The following is an 18,086-nucleotide window of genomic DNA, read 5'->3' as shown; positions in this document are numbered from 1 at the left end:
CTTTCATTCTGTTCCGTCTTGCTTACAGAAGAGCTATATCAGAAAACTGAACTCCTTTACGTGTGCTTGTTTCTGGTTCCGATGGTAGACAATAGATATGTCACTTAAATTTCCTTATTACTCGGAAAATATTGAAACATTTGTTCTTCCATATTGACATATTTATGTTACAATTTATTTACAAACACACAGACGCAACACGATTTATTTGCTCAGCTACTCGTCCCTAAAAACTGCATACACCTCTGATTCCACCATACATATTGCAACACTTTGCATACATAGAGAGAATTGGAGACAACGACAGCTTGAATCTGTCCATGAATCACACAAACTGAATGCAGTCGCCTCCCATGGCTAAAAACCATCCTGCTGAAGCAACTAAAGCAAACAGATCAAGTGTCATCTCTCATCTGGTTCAACAGCTCATCAAATTCATAGAAAACACCCATATTGCAAGAATCCTGCAATGAGAACGGTCCAAGACACTTGTTCGGCTCCCCTTGCCCTGCATCAACACAATCGTCATCAATTGTCATCGGCCATCAGTCCATCAAGCAAAATACGCACCCAATTTGCTCTACCAGCAACGACAAGGACTGAAGATAATCCATCAGTCTGATGGCCGATGGCCTTTCCAACACTACAAACCAGTCTGATGGCCGAAGACAATCCACCGGTAATTGTCGCTCCTTGTCGACGATGGACTGCAGTCTGATGGCCGATAAGGATGAGTGAGGCAGCAGCGGCAGGACCAATCTCCCATGTCTAACAATTACAGAAATTAAAGTTAACCAAAGGGGTACACTCTGTTAAAAAAACGAATACTAAACGAATACTGACCAATCCTCCATGGCTGCGCCGCCGGCCGATGCCCCTTCCTGCGCATCGAGTAAATCACGTGCTAGGGCCGGCATCGAGTAAATCACGTTAACCTTTGAGCGAGCTGAAAGAACGACGGAGCCCAACCGCAAGCCGAACCCGATCGGAGTCCCAGCGCTGAGGATCTGTTTTTGTGGGCCCGATGATAGGGACGTGAGGGGCTCCATCGCTGTAAGTTTAGAACCGTGTTCCAGCCTATTTTTTCCATATATATTCTGTGCATTCGGTTTTACTTTCAAAGGCAAAATGCCGTCCTGGCCGAGGACCGAGGAGAGGAGGAATCGTTGACCGAGCGGCGGGAGCAATAAAAATCAAGAGCCATCACGGTCACGGCCTCACGGGAACAGGCCCGCCCACGTCCCGCCCAGCCGAGACCCAGCCGCGCAACGCGCGGCAACGCAAAGGCTGCCGCCGTAGGCCGGCGATCGGTATGGAATGGAGTCGTTTGGCGCGAGCCCCGGCGGGAACGTTCCAGCGAGCAGCGTCAGTGCCCATCGCCTTTAAAATCCCGTCGACCTCGCCGCGCCTCGCCAGCTCCAGCGCTAGCGAGCGCGGCCCGGTCAGTCACGCAACCGCCCGCCCTGTTCCTCCTCCCACGCAGGCTGCTCCACGGCCAGTCGGCCACCCTGCCATGAGCCATCCCCGTCAGGCGTCAGTTCACACGCAGCTAGGTAGCCTTAGCCTGGATAGCTAGCGCCGGGCATAAAAAGGAGGCCAAGGTCAATCAGGCGAGCACTTCCGTTTGGCCAGTTGATTATATATAGTTTCCGACCCGGTTCGTTGCGAGGTAGGTGATCATCCAAACATCCCGATCCATCTGCCGCCCCGCGCTCAGTTCGCGCGCCACTACTAGCCGGCTACCCCGCTGCTAATCCTACCGCTCCGCCGCAGGTGCGAGGTGGTTGGCGGCCGCTTACCCGAACCGGGCGCCGTGCGCGCGCGCCAGGCGCTCGTGGTCAAGCCAAACGCTGCCCACCGCCGCGGCCTCAGCCTATATCCTCGTGCACGTCCTCTCTCGTCTCTGCACCCGCTTCCTTCCTTGGACTCATCGTCCGTCCATCAGTGATCCATCAGTCCTCCACGTCTCGGCAGATCGCAACAGCAAAGGCTAGCTCGATCAAGATCGCCGCCGCACCGATGGTGACGGTGCCGTCGCCGCGCGCCCGGCGGTCCGTGGTGGCGGAGCTGGAGGGCGGGCTGCTCCGGGGCGCGGACACGTTCCCCTACTTCATGCTCGTGGCGTTCGAGGCGTCGGGCCTGCTGCGGTTCGCGGCGCTGCTGGCGCTGTGGCCCCTGCTGCGGCTGCTGGAGCTGGCCGGCCGGGGCGATCTGGCGCTGCGCGCCGCGGCGCTCGTGGCCACCGCGGGGGTGCCCCGGGCCGAGGTGGAGGCCGTGTCTCGCGCCGTGCTGCCCAAGTTCATGGCCGACGACGTCGACCCGCGCGCCTGGGCGGCCTTCGGGTCCTGCGAGGGGAGGCGCGTCGTCGTCGCCACGCGGCTGCCGCGCGTCATGGTGGAGCGCTTCGCCAGGGAGCACCTCGGCGCGCACGAGGTGGTCGGGTGCGAGCTCGAGTACAGCCGGCTCAGGCGGTGCACGGGGCTCCTCAGGGGCGGCGGCGAAGGCGAGGCCGTCGCGGACCGCGTCCACGCGCTCTTCGCCGGCGGCGACCGCCCGGACCTCGGCATCGGCCGGTCGGAGATGGCGCGCTCCTTCTTGCCGTTCTGCAAGGTACGGCACCGATCATCGTCCAAGGTTTCACATGACAATAGTTCGTTCCTTGTCAACGAGTTCCCTTGTCTTTTTTTTTCTTTGGGCAAGACGTATGCATCCATTTCGAACGGAAATTCAAACGGAGTACAGCAGTAGCAGCATCCATTTCGCACCACCTACATGCATCTATAGTAGACCTTCTTGTCCATGCTGAAAAGAATATCTCCGGCCTGAAAGACACGGACAAATGTGAACCATAACCACAGCACATCGCCTTGGTCATTTTGTACCATTTGTTCATGTGAGCAAGTAGCCACAAAGAGTCGTGCCGCGTTAATTCAGGCATGCGACTTGCGAGAGAATTTCTGTCAAAGAAAAAACTGGCAATGATAATAAGCCACTAACACTCATCATGGTTTATGATTTACTAGTTCTTCCCAAAATAAAACAACTCTTTGATTTGGTCGAAGTTAAATATTTTTATTTTTGACCAGTAATCTCTTCAAAAATAATTACTTTTAAATAGAAAAAGTTATATTAGGATAGTTGATTTATTATGAATAAACTAATATTATTTTTATATTATCAATCTTTATATTTTTTTACCATATACGGTTAAAGTTTAAAAAATTGGGTTGAAAAAATAAAAATAACTATATTCTCAAACAGAAGTACTACAGCATAAGCAGCGAACTTTTATGTGATGAGCACGCGTGCGTGTGTTACGTTCATGCAGGAGCAGCTCGAGCCGCCGTTCACCGCGGGCGCCGCGACGACGAGCGCCGCTGCGCCGCCATTCCGGCCGGTCATCTTCCACGACGGCCGCCTCGTGTGCCGTCCCACGGCGTTCATGTCCCTCGTCATCCTCCTCTGGCTGCCCCTCGGCGCGCTGGTCGCCTTCGTCCGCATCGCCGTCGGCCTCATGGTGCCCATCTGGACCATCCCCCACATCGCGCCCATCTTCGGCGGCGCCGTGATCATGCACGGCCGCGCGCCTCCGCCCGTCCGCCGCGCCGCCGCGGAGGATGGCTCGCCCTCGGGCGTGCTCTTCGTCTGCACGCACCGCACGCTCATGGACCCCGTGGTCCTGGCCACCGTGCTCGGGCGCCGCGTGGCCGCCGTGACCTACTCCATCTCCCGCCTGTCGGAGGTCCTGTCCCCGATCCCGACGGTGCGGCTGACGCGCGACCGGGAGGTGGACGCGGCGCGGATGCGCGCGGAGCTGGCCCGGGGGACGTGGCCGTGTGCCCCGAGGGCACCACCTGCCGGGAGCCCTTCCTGCTCCGCTTCTCGGCGCTGTTCGCGGAGCTGAGCGAACGGATCGTGCCGGTGGCGATGAACTACCGGGTGGGGCTCTTCCACCCGACGACGGCGCGCGGGTGGAAGGCCATGGACCCCATCTTCTTCTTCATGAACCCGCGCCCCGTGTACGAGGTGACGTTCCTGAACCAGCTCCCCGCGGAGGCGACGTGCGCGGCGGGGAGGAGCCCCGTGGACGTGGCCAACTACGTGCAGCGGATGCTCGCCGCCACGCTAGGGTTCGAGTGCACCAGCCTCACGCGCAAGGACAAGTACAGGGTGCTCGCCGGCAACGACGGCATCGTCAACGCCGCCGCCAAGCCGGCGGCGCCCGGGAAGGCGGCGTGGCAGAGCCGCGTCAAGGAGGTCCTCGGCTTCCTGCTCCACTAACAACCACTATAGTTGCAGAGACAGAGACGCCACGTAGCTCTGGTCAAATACTCGATCCGCTCACCAATTTCATTGAGTTCTACACTTATACATGTACGTATAGTCGCGTAAAGAATGCACTCCTAGCAAAAATACAGTTTTTTAGCCTTTTCTTACACGAAAATGTACCTTGTATTTTTCTATTCATGTTTTACTTTAATTTGTAAATGTTTTAGGCAAATTTTACTGGTTGTAATTAAAGATCAGAGTTGCTCCCTCATCAACTTCAACAGTACTATGTTCTGTGCTGGACTGCTGGCTCCATTTACAATTCGCACTCTTCTTCTTACTTAGCTACGGAGTTTTAATATGGTCATAGCAGGTAGTAGAGTGTTGATTAGGTGAGCAGATTTTTTTCACTACTCCAGTCGGCTGCTCTACACGCCGCTGTGTGAACGAAGAACATACACGTGATGACGCGAACACAGCCATCCAGGTGGCGGCTGACGCTACATGACAGCGAGAGTTTGCGGCAGCAAAAACTGGTGCCATTAACACGAGGCTATGCTCCGTCGCTCCGGCAATTACGATCTTAATTAGCACCTGTCTGAAAAAGGTTGGGAACTAGTACTTCCAGTCATGCAGAGCTGCATCCAGATTGTTCCGCATCTCGTCGACCCCTGCAGCCCACTGATCAGCAGTGGCGGACCTCAGTGGCGGTGAAGCTGCCCTCCAGTCCCTCCTTGCTCCACGCGTTGCTATATGCATGTGTTTGTGAGCTATTGTCTGCCCTATGCTGTTGCAACCAACGATGAGGTGCGCAGTGTGCACGACTAGTTCCAGTTCAACTGGCCCTCCTTTGTTTAGCTCCATGTTCCGCCACTGCTGATCAGGTGCCCTTTCCATGCTTGTTCACGCTGGCCATCATGCGAGAAGAGAAAAGCAGAAATCAGCGGAGCTGAGCCCCTGGCGTTTGGATAGGTCTTGGGTTAGGGATAGGGAAATGAGTTGGGATATAATTGGCTGGGTTTGGGTTAGGGATATATAGTTTTATCCTTGTTTGGGTGTATCTGGGTTTGGATTTGGGTTACAACGTGGGGTCCACATGGTCAAAAACAAACAGACGACAACGCGTCCTCTTATCCACACATTCCAGTCCCAGCACGCGCCGTTCTTCTAATCCCGTTCTCCAAGCGCATCAGCACCGAGGCCCAGGCCAGCGTGTGTGCAACCGTGCGAGGAGCAGCGGCTCTAGTGGTCCGATGCGGGGGTGGAGCTGCGACTCCGGCGGCCCGACGCGCGCGAGGCGAGCGCGGCTCCTGGCTCCGGCGGCCGGCCGCGCGCGAATCCAGCTGTAGATCCGGCCGCCCGCCCTCCTATCACCCAGATCGACCGCTCCGCCATGTGCCGAGGTTGAAGATGGCTACCTTGATCCCAGGTTGGATGGATTAATTTTTAGGAGCACCATCGCCGGTCATGGATATCCCTCTCGTTACCCACCCCCGCCGCTGGAATAGAATCGATGGGAAATGAGGGGTGCATTTCCCTTTCCCTTTCCCTGCTCATTTCCTTTTCCCACCGACCGAGCGCTGGATATGGTTTCCATCTCGCATCATTTCCCTATCCCACAATCCAAACGTCACTAAAAGTAATTGCATGTTGGCTCGCGCAATAAAAGCCCTACAGCGACATGGCGCTGCGAGTCTGCGTGCTCCAGCTCTCCATTTGGGGGACGCGACGGCGACGTGCAGTGCAGTTGAGGACTCGAAGGTGGCACGGCGGCAACGTTTTGCACGGTGCTAGCACGTCTGAATAGACGACTTCGATGACTCCATCTGCCCTCTCTCAAACTAGCCATGGTCCAAGAGCCTCCAAGAGTCAAGCCGTGCATCAAGGATCAAGCATTCAGGACTCACGTGCGAGCCCCTGAGCTACTCTACATGCGGCCGTATTTTTGTTGGTCTACACGCACATCTACTATATTTTTATTGGTCTGTACGTATAGCCGCACATATGGCAGAGGGAGGGCATATGGCAGAGGGAGGGGGAGGGGGGCTGCAAGCATGCAGATACGCTTTCTTTCACCATATGATGGGATCTACTTTGCTTCCCCCTCCGTCTTTCTTATTCCTTCCGTTCACCCCCAATTCCCACATCCAATTTTCCCCTCCCTTCTGTAAGCTCTGCTTTTAAATCCATAGCGTCTGGAGTGCTCCGATGGCTAGCCGCGAGATGAGTGTTGATGAGATCTCCTCCCCCTACTTCTCCTCTTCCTCCTCCCCTCCCTCCCTCCCTCCCCATCTCTCTCTGGTCGAGGCATAGCTGCGACGGTGGCGTGCGGCGGGTGGAGCCACGGCGGCGTGCGGCGTGAGGGGTGTGCCGCGGCGGCGTGCGCGGGAAGTGGCGTGAGGGGCGTGCCGCCACGGCGGCGTGCGGGCGGAACAGCAATGGCGGGGCGCGGAGCCACGGCGACAGCAGTTACTTGAAGAAGACGTTCGTTATCCTCTTCTCGGTTTGGGGTGGGCGAGTCGAGTAAGAGGGAGGACGGCGACGATAGCTGGGATGGCAGCAGGGCACCATGGCATCGCTCTCCGTCTCCGTGCCCGGCACGGCAAGTACCAGCAGTTTCTGGGGCAACCGGCTCCAGCAGTTTCTGGGGCAACCGGCTCTCTACCTACTCCGCGCCGCAGTCTGGGATTTGTTGCTGCTGCCTCCCAACTCCGTTCATCTTTGCTGCTCCAATATTTTGGCAAATTATTAGCTGTTTCAGGTACATTAGAGTCTCGAGTAGCCAATTAGCGTTGCTAAGCACAATTGAATACAATTGTTTTTGTTCTTATTTGGGACGTTCCGGCTTACATTCTAAATGAGAGGTTTACAGCTTGTATATTGCATTGAGATGGAAAATTAGCAGCATTTTGTTTTGTTCAGAGTTGACCCTATGCATTTTTTATTTGTAGGCAACTTATACTAAATTAACTAGCATTTTGGTAGAACTCATAAGTATTTTAATTGGGTTAGTTATGTTTTTCTCCATCTTGTATAGGCATTTTAATATTGGATCTCAACAAAACTATTTTACAGAGGCAATAATATTGGTTCCCGGTAAGCAATAATATTATTCTATCTAGGCAAAACAATACAGTTCAATAAGCAATTTTGTTGAGTATCTCACAATTCAATTTTCATTGTTTTATGCTGTTTTAAGCAGTTTCGGTGAATCAAGTAAGAGGTGCTAGGACATTGCTTGCGCATTTATTCTAAATTGTTTCGGAGTTTATTATGATATGCTTTCGACTTTCAACAAAAGTGCTTTTAAAACTGTACGAGAAAAATATTGTCGAGACATATTGAAGTGAGATCTTGTTTTGATCTTTTTGTTGGGGGTAACACAATGGTGCAATCGGATTTGATTCTGATGCTCAGTTGTAAAATTATAATTTTTTAAACTTTAGATTAATTTTGCATATCCTTATGGTAATGCATGTTCCCGTATTAGTTGCACGCAGCCCGAGAGAAAAATGAAGCGGGTAGCAGCTTTTGCCAAAAAAAACGTTAAGTCGCGTTGTGTTTTGACTTTCCCAAAATAGACCCCAAAATGGGCCTGCTGTAGCGGAAAGCTAAATTACGGTTAACATCTTTTTGATTTGATCCCTATATGCAAACTAATTGATTTGATCTTTGCATTTTTTTAAAAAATTTGCTCGTTGGATTTTCGAGTTACCTGGACAAACCAGAAGAACCCAAATCTGAATTATCGGTGTTTTTTTTGTTTTTTCAACAATGTTCGAGTATCAATTCTAAAATCTATTTTCGGATAAACCGATCGCCCACCGACTCACCTTGTTGTGCTGGGGGCCTGGGAGGCTCGGGACTGTGGGCAGGAGCCGATGCCTGTCGACAATTTGAGACGCCACGGCATTTCTAGTTCTAATATAAATAATTGATTAAAAAACGTCATGTCAAGAATGGGATTCGAACCCATGCCCTTTCGGACCAGTACCTGAAACTGGCGCCTTAGACCAACTCGGCCATCTTGACTAGATGATATTGCTGTACAAACCAAATTATTTAAACGCTTCCTCCAATTCCATGGTCCCTCTACACTTGTGCTGCACACCATGTAGCTCGAGTTCACGATCACAAATAACACTGAACTATCTTTTTTTCAGAAACAGTAATTGCGATGTGCATCCAGCCTCCGTATCCATCCTGTAGAATTTTGTCAAGCGTTAACGTCTCAGCAACAGCAAACTTCATTGAAGCAAGCAAAACCATTCGTTGATGTGTGCAGTAACAAGCAACAAACAAACGCCCGTTCCGGTCTTCCGGATACGGAGCGTGGACAGCTCGACACCTCTGTTCTCTAACCAAAGCAAACGATTGTCTCGCAAAAAGGATAAAAGACTAAAAGAAAACAACGGCAGTAACAGTGCAAATGTACAATGCTGTGGATTAGCCTTTGATCGAGTTATAACTGTACGTATCCCGTGAGGAATGTAGCACAGTACTATGATAAGCTTGTCTTTATAAGAAACACACTGTATTGTTCTTTTCATTTTTTTCTTAACTTGTAAATGCTTTTGGCGAATTTTACTAGGTGTAATTAAAAGATCAAGGAGCAACAGTAGGGCATTTCCTCATTGGGCGTCCATTTACCGTTGATCTATCGAAAACAAAGAGTAGTTAGCTGATCTATAGACTTGTCATTATTTGCATATAACCCTTGAAGTTGAAGAGTAGTTGGCCGACGCATTGGATTGTTTTTCTTCGTTACCACATGAATTTATGCTGTCCATCCACTCCAGGCCCCAGCCCAGCGGCGGGCAAACTACAGTTAGCTGTTCTCTGACAGAAAATACTCTTGGCATAAATTTTCGAGTATGTAAGGTCAACTGTCGCCACACACTTATACATAATTTCGCATGCTCTTTGCACTCCTTTCCCCCTATTTACCTTCCTACTTAGCAATGACATAAATCATTTAACTATGTGTGGATAAAAGGAGTGCAACAGAGTTAGATAACCCAATGATAATGATTTCAAGGGCTGGCCATCAAGGTATAATTCATTGATTCTTCTTTTTAGCATTCCTGAATAACTGGTATTTGACTGAAAATTTATCTTAGGCTTGGTCGTAGAACTAAAGTGGTGGATGGTGTGAAGTCTGCAATTCCTACTGATCCAGTGGAGAGGCCATCGGGCATGGTCTAGCTTCCGCTCTGGCTGAGTCTCAGCTCAGGCTCTCACTCGTCGGTAACTTTTCAAATTTTGACTAACAATTAGTCAAATTTTATGCATATGTAGTGTACACAGGTTGCATCAATAGATTTGCATTCAAAGTGGCTTAAAGATGATTGTGATTTGTAGTGATTGACAATATATTGCAAGAGAAATTAAATACCGAAATCCACTTCAGAAGACCTTTCCCTACCAAAATATACCTGACACTAAAAGATGGAGTACCAAATTCCATAAGGTACACTGCAACGTCAACATGGAAATGTTCAGTCAACTCAACTGTCTGACTCCACTGGCTTCACCTTTCTCCTTCTGTTGACCCTTGTTGTCAAGCATTATAAGCTTTTGTGAAGAACCATAAGAATAATAACCCTCGTTGTATTTATCTTCTTCACAGAAGCCAACAACTTTGGATAAACCTCTGATCCAGAAACTACAGCATCTTTCCTCATCAAAAAACCATCGTTCTTGTCACCATAGCGAATAGGTGCCTAGTTGGATTGGTTACATAGTCTCAGTAGCACTCCTAAGGTTCTGGATTCGACTTCTAGTGGGAGCGAATTTCAGGCTGTGGTTAAAAAAAATCCCCTCGTCTACCTACACATCAAAGCACATAGAAAATAGATCCCGACCCACTCTCACATGAGTTAAGGTACGAGCAATGACATGCCTGTGTAAGGGTGGGGTAGGGGTTCGAAGGTTTTCTTAGCTTGCTTGAGAAGATCTTCTCCTTAGTCAATGCATGCCCGGGGAACATCATACCCGGCAGGTCAAGTTTTTTTTTTTTAATTCTTGTCACCATACAGCCATAATCAGTAGAGAGCACCATTGCAGCTGAAAGTGGAATTTCTAGGATTCATAGAATTATCACCAGTGGCAATTTGGAGCTCCAAAGTGCGCAACATGAGAGAACACGGTGAGCACACTAATAGTGATGCTTGCCTTTGTGTGGAATGGTATTGATTGGAACATCCTGCGGGTAACGGGTGCTGTCTCAGGAGTTTTTTTCTTTTTTTCCTTTCATAAGTCGGATCTTACAGAGCCTGCAGATCACCCTGAAAATAATGAGACAATGAATAGAGTAAAAAAACACTGCCATTCATTACGCAAGCTGGTTAGTGACTGGAATGATCAGGCAAATACCTTGAGAGACTCTGAATACCAATATTCCATGATTTTACACAACTGACATAGACACATATAGTCACCAAGCTGCCCCTCTCGCAGGATATCTGAAGGAACAGGGCTTCCTCCATGTGGGCTTTGAGCTAATAGCAAACCTGCGACATTGTCTTTCAGTTGTGGCCAGTAGAGGGAGAGGGCTGCGACCCCAACTACACCATCCTTGCTATGACCAAGATGTAGCACCACGTTTCCTTGACCCCCAGTATATTTTTTCTATATATTCCTTTACCTCTAGTATATTTTTACTTGCTGAAGACCACGAGGTGTTTTTTAATGCATTACTTGATGACAATAAATGTGAAGAACAATGTACATATTAGCTTACATAGGGCACAAAAGTTGGACTTCATCTAAGCTTCCCCCTATGCAGCTAGGCAGCAAAATTATCATTTCAAAAAAAAAAAGTTCTTGCAGCTGCGCTATATGGTCAGGCATAGCTCAAATTCATGTTGAAATACACCTACAATTTAATTCATTAATATGTTAGCCTTGTAGGCGACCAAGCTTACAAGAATGGTGAGAAGCACCTGACGCTAGCACCAGAAGTTCACTGATAATGTAGTACATCACTAAATTAAATTGGGCATGTTAAAACTCAGGCACCATACACAGACCAGGGGTTATTCGAGAATGCACAAAGGCATATCCCCCTCCTCACCTCCTCCACCCTACAACGTTAATTGATACATGAAACTCGCTCCAGAGTAAACACACAATCTGACCTAAAATCGGAAGATGATGGGAAACAAAGCTTGCATGCTTTGGTGCTTGTTTTGCAAAACTAAAGCTGTACAATTCTACATGGATTTGTTGTGCAAAACAAGCACTTGCATGTTTTGGAACTGCAAATAGCTAGTGCCTTTTTGATCTGGACTTCACCTCAGAGAAGTGATCCAAGTTCATCACCTGTTTCTCCATGCTAGCAATTTGTGATTTAAGTACTCTGATCTCCATCTCCATCCTAGTTTTCTCAGCAATTCGAGCATTTTGCACATCTTCTAAAATTTGAAGTGCATATTGTTCTTGTCTCCATCGAGAAGTCTCTTCTGCTGGACTTGTAACAACCAACTCTAGTGCGCGATCTCTTCCGAAATCCCTTCCACTATCACGCAAAGGCACTTTGATCTCCTTGCAAGCTGAGTGTGATTCCTGAACTGCATGCCTAGAGGGATAACCAAAATTGGTGGCCTGTACTCTGTTTGATGGTTCAGCACGAATTCTTCCCAGCGATTCTTTAATATCCTTTAAATACATAGATCTGATATTATGTGCTCTCTTAACCTCTTCATTACTTGACTTGCCAAATTTGACAGGGTGACGACAAGCTGTGTTTATTGAATCAGAAGCTAACTTGTCATAGCTTTTTGTCGATTCTTCACCCCATCCATTATCATCCTCACATTGATCATCAATATTTGAAGAAGAAATCATAACGCATGCTGAGGTCTGATCTTTGCAAGACACATCATCATTCTCCTTAAAAATGGATCTTCCAGTTTCATTCTCCAAATTTTCTTGTTTCACTTCTACAAGGTTTTTAGGCTCTAGTTGAAGTGCTCCTTCAGGCTCCATCCCTGTAGTTTGATTTAATTCAAAGCCTGAAACTTCTGTTATATTGTGTTCTTCAAAGGAAGCTGCCTTCTCCTTGTCCTCGGAAGAAATTTTAGACCCTGCTATATCAATAGATTCTGTTGTACGAAGAGTCTCATGAGCCATTTTAACAGCTCCATCAGGTTTCACTCTACATTCGAGTGCATTCATATCAGCCACATCTCTGTTGGTGTCTTCACCAGCCATTTCCTGATCCTGCTTCTCTTGCATTGCCGTTTCCTGTAATCGAGATTCATCAGCTACTACAGTCAAAAGAAAAGTTTACATTGAAGACTCAAACTATGCTCAATGTCTCCACACTTACAGCACACTGGTTCATTGTTCCCTCCTTTGACCCAGCCATGTCAACCTCCACATCAGTAGCATCAGATTTCAATCCACCGCTATCTATCATAACTGTATCTTCCAAAATCCTCTCCTCATTCACATGTTCAACTTCATGGTGTTGCTTGTCCTCTATTGCCTACAGATGTAAAACATGTTTGTCATACTAAGTCATAGTTAGATAACTGGATGGAGAATTGGAGATATTCTAAAATGCACTTGCCAGCTCAATGGTACAAGTTTCCTTGTTCTGCATTGAAACACTAACATTCACAGCAACCGCACAGGTATCCACTCCATCACCAAGTTTATAGGCCTCTTCCAAGGATACACCACTTTCATACGCGATTTTCAACTCCATTCTTTTCTCTGTTATCTGGTCCTGCAAAAGAGTATAATCAGATTCCACTGGATCATAGTCTCGAAAAAGAAAAAATACCACAAACCAAACAAAAAGTTAATTTTGCAGGTAGGCTCACTTCTTTGTTGTCCAAAAGTTCTTGGTCCTGTATACTTGCAGGTAGACTCACTTCTTTATTGTCCAAAAGATCTTGGTTCTGTATACCATTGGTAGATTTGACCTCAATAACATCTGTACCAGTTGAATTGATTTGGTTTTCACCACAAACAAGAACATTTGCTTCATTTGGCAAATTCATTTCGTTGTTTTCAATTGTAGTTCCTAGATGTTGTCCTTCCTCCACTGCTAGTTGCTGCAAATGTCCAAATATCAGGATTCAGATAAGGTACAGATCAAACAAGAGAAAAGGTTAAATTTGTAGGTAGACTCACTTCTTTATTGTCCAAAAGTTCTTGGTTCTGTAGTTTTTTGGTAGACTCAACCTCATTAACCTCTATACCTGTTGGATCAATTCGATGTTCACTGCAATCAGGAATACGTGCATCTTCTGACATATTCATTTTGTTGTTCTCAATTGCAGGTCTGATTTGATATCCACTGCAAACAGGAATATCTTCACCCTCTGAAATATTAACTTCATTGTTCTCAATTACAGTTACAAGATCCTGTGTTCCATTCATTCCTTGTTGCTGCAAAACACTAAGTATCATGATTCAAATAAAGTAATTTAGTAGGGATTGTGCAAGCACACGCACCTTGTTGAAATCCGAAATATCCTGGTTTTCATTTCCTTCTGCAGGAGCAGTTTCGTCAACATCCAAAATGACCAAATCGGGCTTCATTCCGTTATCTAGCATAAGGATGCCTCGCAGTTCTGTTGTCTCCTTGTTCTCACATTCGATTATGTGGTCCTGTTTTTGTTTCAGAGCCATTTCCTGCACCACCTCCCCCCACAAAAATAAAATAAAATAAAATACATAGTTAGATTAACTAATAGTTAATATGTGACCAAAAGTCATGATCAGAGATTCTGACCGCACTCACCTTGTCCAAGCCCAAACTTTCCTGGTTTGGAATTCCTCCTCCAGCATGAGTTTCATCATTCTTCAAAGTGACCAAATTGGATTTCACTCTGCTATCTAGCATATGGCTGCCTTCCGAAACCATTGTCTCCTTGTTCTCCCATATGATTATGTCGTCCTGTTTCTGTTTCGGAGCCATTTCCTGGTGACAGAAACAGCATGGTCACATTAACTAATAGATAAGACAGATAAGGGTAGCCAAACCCTATGAGTCCGATAAGGTGATTCACAATCACCTTGTCCAAGTCTGAAATTTCCTTGTTTTGTAATCCACCTGCAGTGTGAATTTCATCAACCTCCAAAGCAATCGAATCAGATTTCACTCCACTATCCAGCATATGGCTTCCTTCCAATATTGATGTCGCCCTGTTCTCACCTATGATTTTGTGGTCATGTTTCCGTGTCAGAGCTGTTTCCTGCCAAGAAAGCATGGTCACCAATGTCGGATTAACTGTTAGTTAACACAGATATAGAGATTTACAAGCACACCCACCTCATGCATATCCGTGGTTTTGTGGTCATATACTCCTTCAACCTTCATAGCAGCTGCATCAGATGACAGTTCCCTCTGATTATTCAGCTCAACATTCTGATTGCATTGCTTCGCCATCGTGCCTCCTTTTAATTGTACAGGAGCTGAACTACATGGCGTCTCACCATTGGCTGAATTCTTGGAATATATCATCATATCGTTATCAGATTCCTTTTCATGTGCCTGAGCGATTTCTTCAGGGATGCACTCTGTTGCTATCTTTGTAGCCCCCTCGCTTTGTCCATCCACCTGCTCCACTAGAGTAATTTCCTCAACATGGCCGTGTGTACCTTCCTCTGTCAATGATGTGGATTGTCCTTCTGCTGCTTGTTCTACTGCAAGAGCATCAGTAATATTATCACAGTCTTTCTCCACTAACAAGTCATATCCCTCTCCAAGAGCATCAGTAATATTATCACCATCTTTCTCCGTTAACAAGTTGTGTGCCTCCCATTCGGCTTGTTTTACTTTGTAAACCTCCGTGGACTCATCTACATCTTTCTCTGCTAGATCCTTGCCATCTGCACAGGGCTTTTCCTCAGCATCTTCCTCTATTGGTGTTTCATCTCTTAACTTTTCATACTCTAATTGAGGAATTTTTGTAGTATCATCTCCAGGAATATTATGTCTTTCCATAGCTTCCTTCTCCAACTCCATTACCATAGTATACTTTTCATACCCAGATTGAGGAACTTTTGTAGTATCGTCTTCAGGAATATGATGTGTTTCCATAGCTTCCTTCTCCAACTCCATTACCACAGTAGCTCCTTCTTCTGGCCTATCTGTGGTACCAACAGACCTGACTACAGAAATTTCCATAGTTTCCTTCTCCAACTTCATTGCCACCGTGTCTCCTTCTGGCTTATTTGTGATATCAAGAGACGAGTCTACAGGATTATTATTATTAAGTTTTTCCTCCTTCTGCATTGCAGTAGCATCTCTTTCAAGTTCATCATTGGAGGTTTCTGGGGGCATATCTACTATGGAGTTTCCTCCATCACCTAAAGCCGTATTCATGATATCATACTTCTTGGGCACAAATACAACAGGATTTGGTGTTTGCATCCTTGGCAGAAGTAGCACAACATCATCATTGGTAGCTCCAACATTAGGCAACAACGCCTCATCTGATTCCATGTCATATTTCTGCAAGTATCCCTTTTTGCAGCTGCCGCCAGCAGCATCACTTATTCCACTCCTTCCAGCTGCAAGCCAACCTGAGAACTTTGGATCATACAACTCTTCAAGCCTGCGTTTTTTGTCACTAGGTGAGACACGGACCTTCTTCATCCTTCGCTCCTTCTCTGCCTCAGCTTCCATGGCCGCTGGGGTCTTTTTAACCTTGCGCTTAGAAATCTTCGACTCCACAGAAATGCTTGGTGCCCCTGCATGAAGATCAGAAGGTGGTAATTGCTGCCTCCACCACTGTGCGTACCGCGCTGTGACCCCAGGTTCAGACTGTGGAATGAATAAACTCACATTCTTCCCCTCCAGTTCATAGGTCTGCCAAGCAACCACCCAATCCTGATTGGCACGGCGAACATCCATAGGCACATCTTGGTCCAGTCCAAACTGCCTTGCAATACGGTGCGGGAGGTATTGCTCAATGCAATCCATCCCCACAAGCTCACACGGCCGCAAGCAGTGTGCCAGCAATCTCAGTTGATCATTTCCGGTGAGATCGCTGCTGCAAACCCAGCCGCTGTACTTCTTGAGAGAGGCGGCATAAGGAAGTTGCCATAGAAAGTTGTCCCTTGAACTGAGGACCTCACGTATGAGTGTCGGGCTGACCTTTCTGTGTAGATCATGCCAGCGAGCAGCCATAGGCTCACCATCGCCCTGAGGGTTCTCCCTTCCAGGCCTGAGCGCAGGGAAGCGCTCCCATATCCAGAGATGAAGAATGTAGAGGGGCGAGTAGAGGGATAAGGAAGATAGCATATCAGCATTGCCGGTTGTGGCGGCAGCACCCGCGGCGACAAGGAATGCCTTGATGTCTCGCAGGTCCCTGTAGAGGGAGGCAAGCACGGCGGGCGCGAGCGCGACGCGCTCGCCGCGCGCGAGGCGGACGGCGATGGGGAAGACAGCCTGGCGCATGGTGGACTCCGGCTGGCCCGGGAGCACGAAGCGCGTGAGCCAGAGCGCGAGGAAGGCAGCGTGCTCGAGAACGGGGTCGTTGTGATCGGTGAGGAAGTGCTTGATCCAGGCGGAGAGGTGCGCCTTTTTGCAGGCGCTGCGGTTGAAGCCGAGGCGCACCCCGTTGAGCGCGGCCTCGTCGGGGCGCCATTCGGGCTGGAGCGGCGCCGGGACAGGGGAGCCGGTGGCGGGGAGCCCGGCGATGAGGGCGGCGTCGTGCAGGGTGAGGGTGGCCTCGCCCCAGGGGAAGGCGAAGGTGGAGGTGGCAGGGCACCAGAAGGAGGCAAGGTGGAGGACGAGGGAGGCGTCGGGCTTGATCCTGTAGGTGGAGGTGAGGACGGCGTCGTGGATGCCGAGGCGGCGCCAGAGTGGGGCATGGAGCGGGCGCAGCTTGGCGACCCAGAGGTCCCAGTGACGCGGGGCGCCGAGCCAGCCGCGGAAGGAGAGGCGGTGCTCGGCGGAGGCGACGGCTTGGGGTGGGGGAGGCGGGCGGAATGGGGGAGGCGGGGGAGGGGGAGGGGCGCGGTGGAGCGGGGGGAGGAGATGGGCGAGGCGGCCCTCGTCGGGGCCGTCCATGTCGACGGGGAGCTGGTGGGCAAGGAGGATGACGTCGCTGTCGTCGTCCTCGGCGGCGGCCATGGCGACGGCGGCGGCGATGGATGTGTGATCTTTGCGATGGGTTTTAGTTCGGCCAGGGTGGGCTTGGGCTTCAGCGCTTGGATGACAAGAAGCGAATCAGAAGGGTCACTCGAGTGAGAAAATTTCCATATTTAACATCTAATTCTCGCGCCTTAACATTTAAGCCTTTTAAAATATAACCTTTCACAAACGAATTATTTCGATTCAGAGAATTTCATTTCACAATTTTTATTTTTATTTTCATTTTACAGGGCACCAAAACTGTTCATTTTGCTCCTAATCCAATCCATCAAAACCGATTGAATGGAATGGATCCAACCCGGTCGGCCTGCCTCTCCTTTTCCATGCTCCTCTCCTCTGTCCGTCTCTCTCTTCTTCTCTCGATCGCAAGGAGAGGCGGAACAGGAGCTCCGCCGCCGGCCCAAGCTTTCTCCCGGCGAGGTTCTTGGGCGCCGAGAACCGGCTGAACGGGTTCCATGATCCCATCAAAATTCCTCATAGGTAAGTTGCCTTAATGGTGGATGAGGCGAATGAGGAGCACATCCTAGTGGAGCTCGCGCGCATTGAGGCCAAGCGTGAGCGCCATGAGATCAACGCCCAACGGCACGCTGATGCGGAGCGGTTCGCCAGGGTGATAGAGGCCACCAGGGCCAAGATCGAGGTGCTGCAGAAGGACGTGGCCCGCACGAGGGAGATGATGGAGAAGCTCGCTGCGACG

General features: G+C 48.9%; 2 protein-coding genes and 1 non-coding gene across 5 annotated transcripts; 1 reads left to right on the top strand and 2 right to left on the bottom strand.

The window, feature by feature from the left end:
* Positions 1–1,411: 1,411 nt before the first annotated feature.
* On the top strand, positions 1,412–4,563 carry LOC112887228 (glycerol-3-phosphate acyltransferase 5-like). Its single transcript, XM_025953356.1, is given in 4 exon segments — positions 1,412–1,669; positions 1,774–2,610; positions 3,329–3,818; positions 3,821–4,563. Coding segments are annotated over 3 exon segments (1,542 nt in total). The 5' UTR covers positions 1,412–1,669; positions 1,774–2,019; the 3' UTR covers positions 4,282–4,563.
* Positions 4,564–8,220: 3,657 nt separating this feature from the next.
* Positions 8,221–8,301, bottom strand: TRNAL-CAG. The gene has a single exon. It is a non-coding gene; the product is annotated as a tRNA-Leu (tRNA).
* A 2,931-nt stretch (positions 8,302–11,232) lies between these two features.
* Positions 11,233–17,454, bottom strand: LOC112885718 (putative leucine-rich repeat-containing protein DDB_G0290503). 3 transcript variants are annotated; one of them, XM_025951332.1, is made up of 9 exons: positions 14,558–17,454; positions 14,301–14,480; positions 14,027–14,206; positions 13,738–13,926; positions 13,414–13,671; positions 13,101–13,334; positions 12,845–13,003; positions 12,602–12,760; positions 11,233–12,516 (listed from the first exon to the last, which is right to left on the bottom strand). In XM_025951332.1, exons 1-9 carry the CDS (start codon positions 17,366–17,368, stop codon positions 11,539–11,541), a joined length of 5,148 nt encoding a protein of 1,715 aa, XP_025807117.1. In that variant the 5' UTR covers positions 17,369–17,454; the 3' UTR covers positions 11,233–11,538. The 3 variants fall into 3 exon arrangements, with proteins under 3 accessions (XP_025807117.1, XP_025807118.1, XP_025807119.1); XM_025951333.1 differs by having other exon boundaries at positions 12,845–12,997; XM_025951334.1 differs by having other exon boundaries at positions 13,738–13,917.
* Between the last annotated feature and the right edge of the window lie 632 nt (positions 17,455–18,086).

The sequence above is a fragment of the Panicum hallii genome, chromosome 3 (genome assembly GCF_002211085.1).
Source record: "Panicum hallii strain FIL2 chromosome 3, PHallii_v3.1, whole genome shotgun sequence".
Classification (NCBI taxonomy): domain Eukaryota; kingdom Viridiplantae; phylum Streptophyta; class Magnoliopsida; order Poales; family Poaceae; genus Panicum; species Panicum hallii.
The sequence above is the reverse complement of the archived record's forward strand: the minus strand, read 5'-3'. Positions and strand labels throughout refer to the sequence as shown.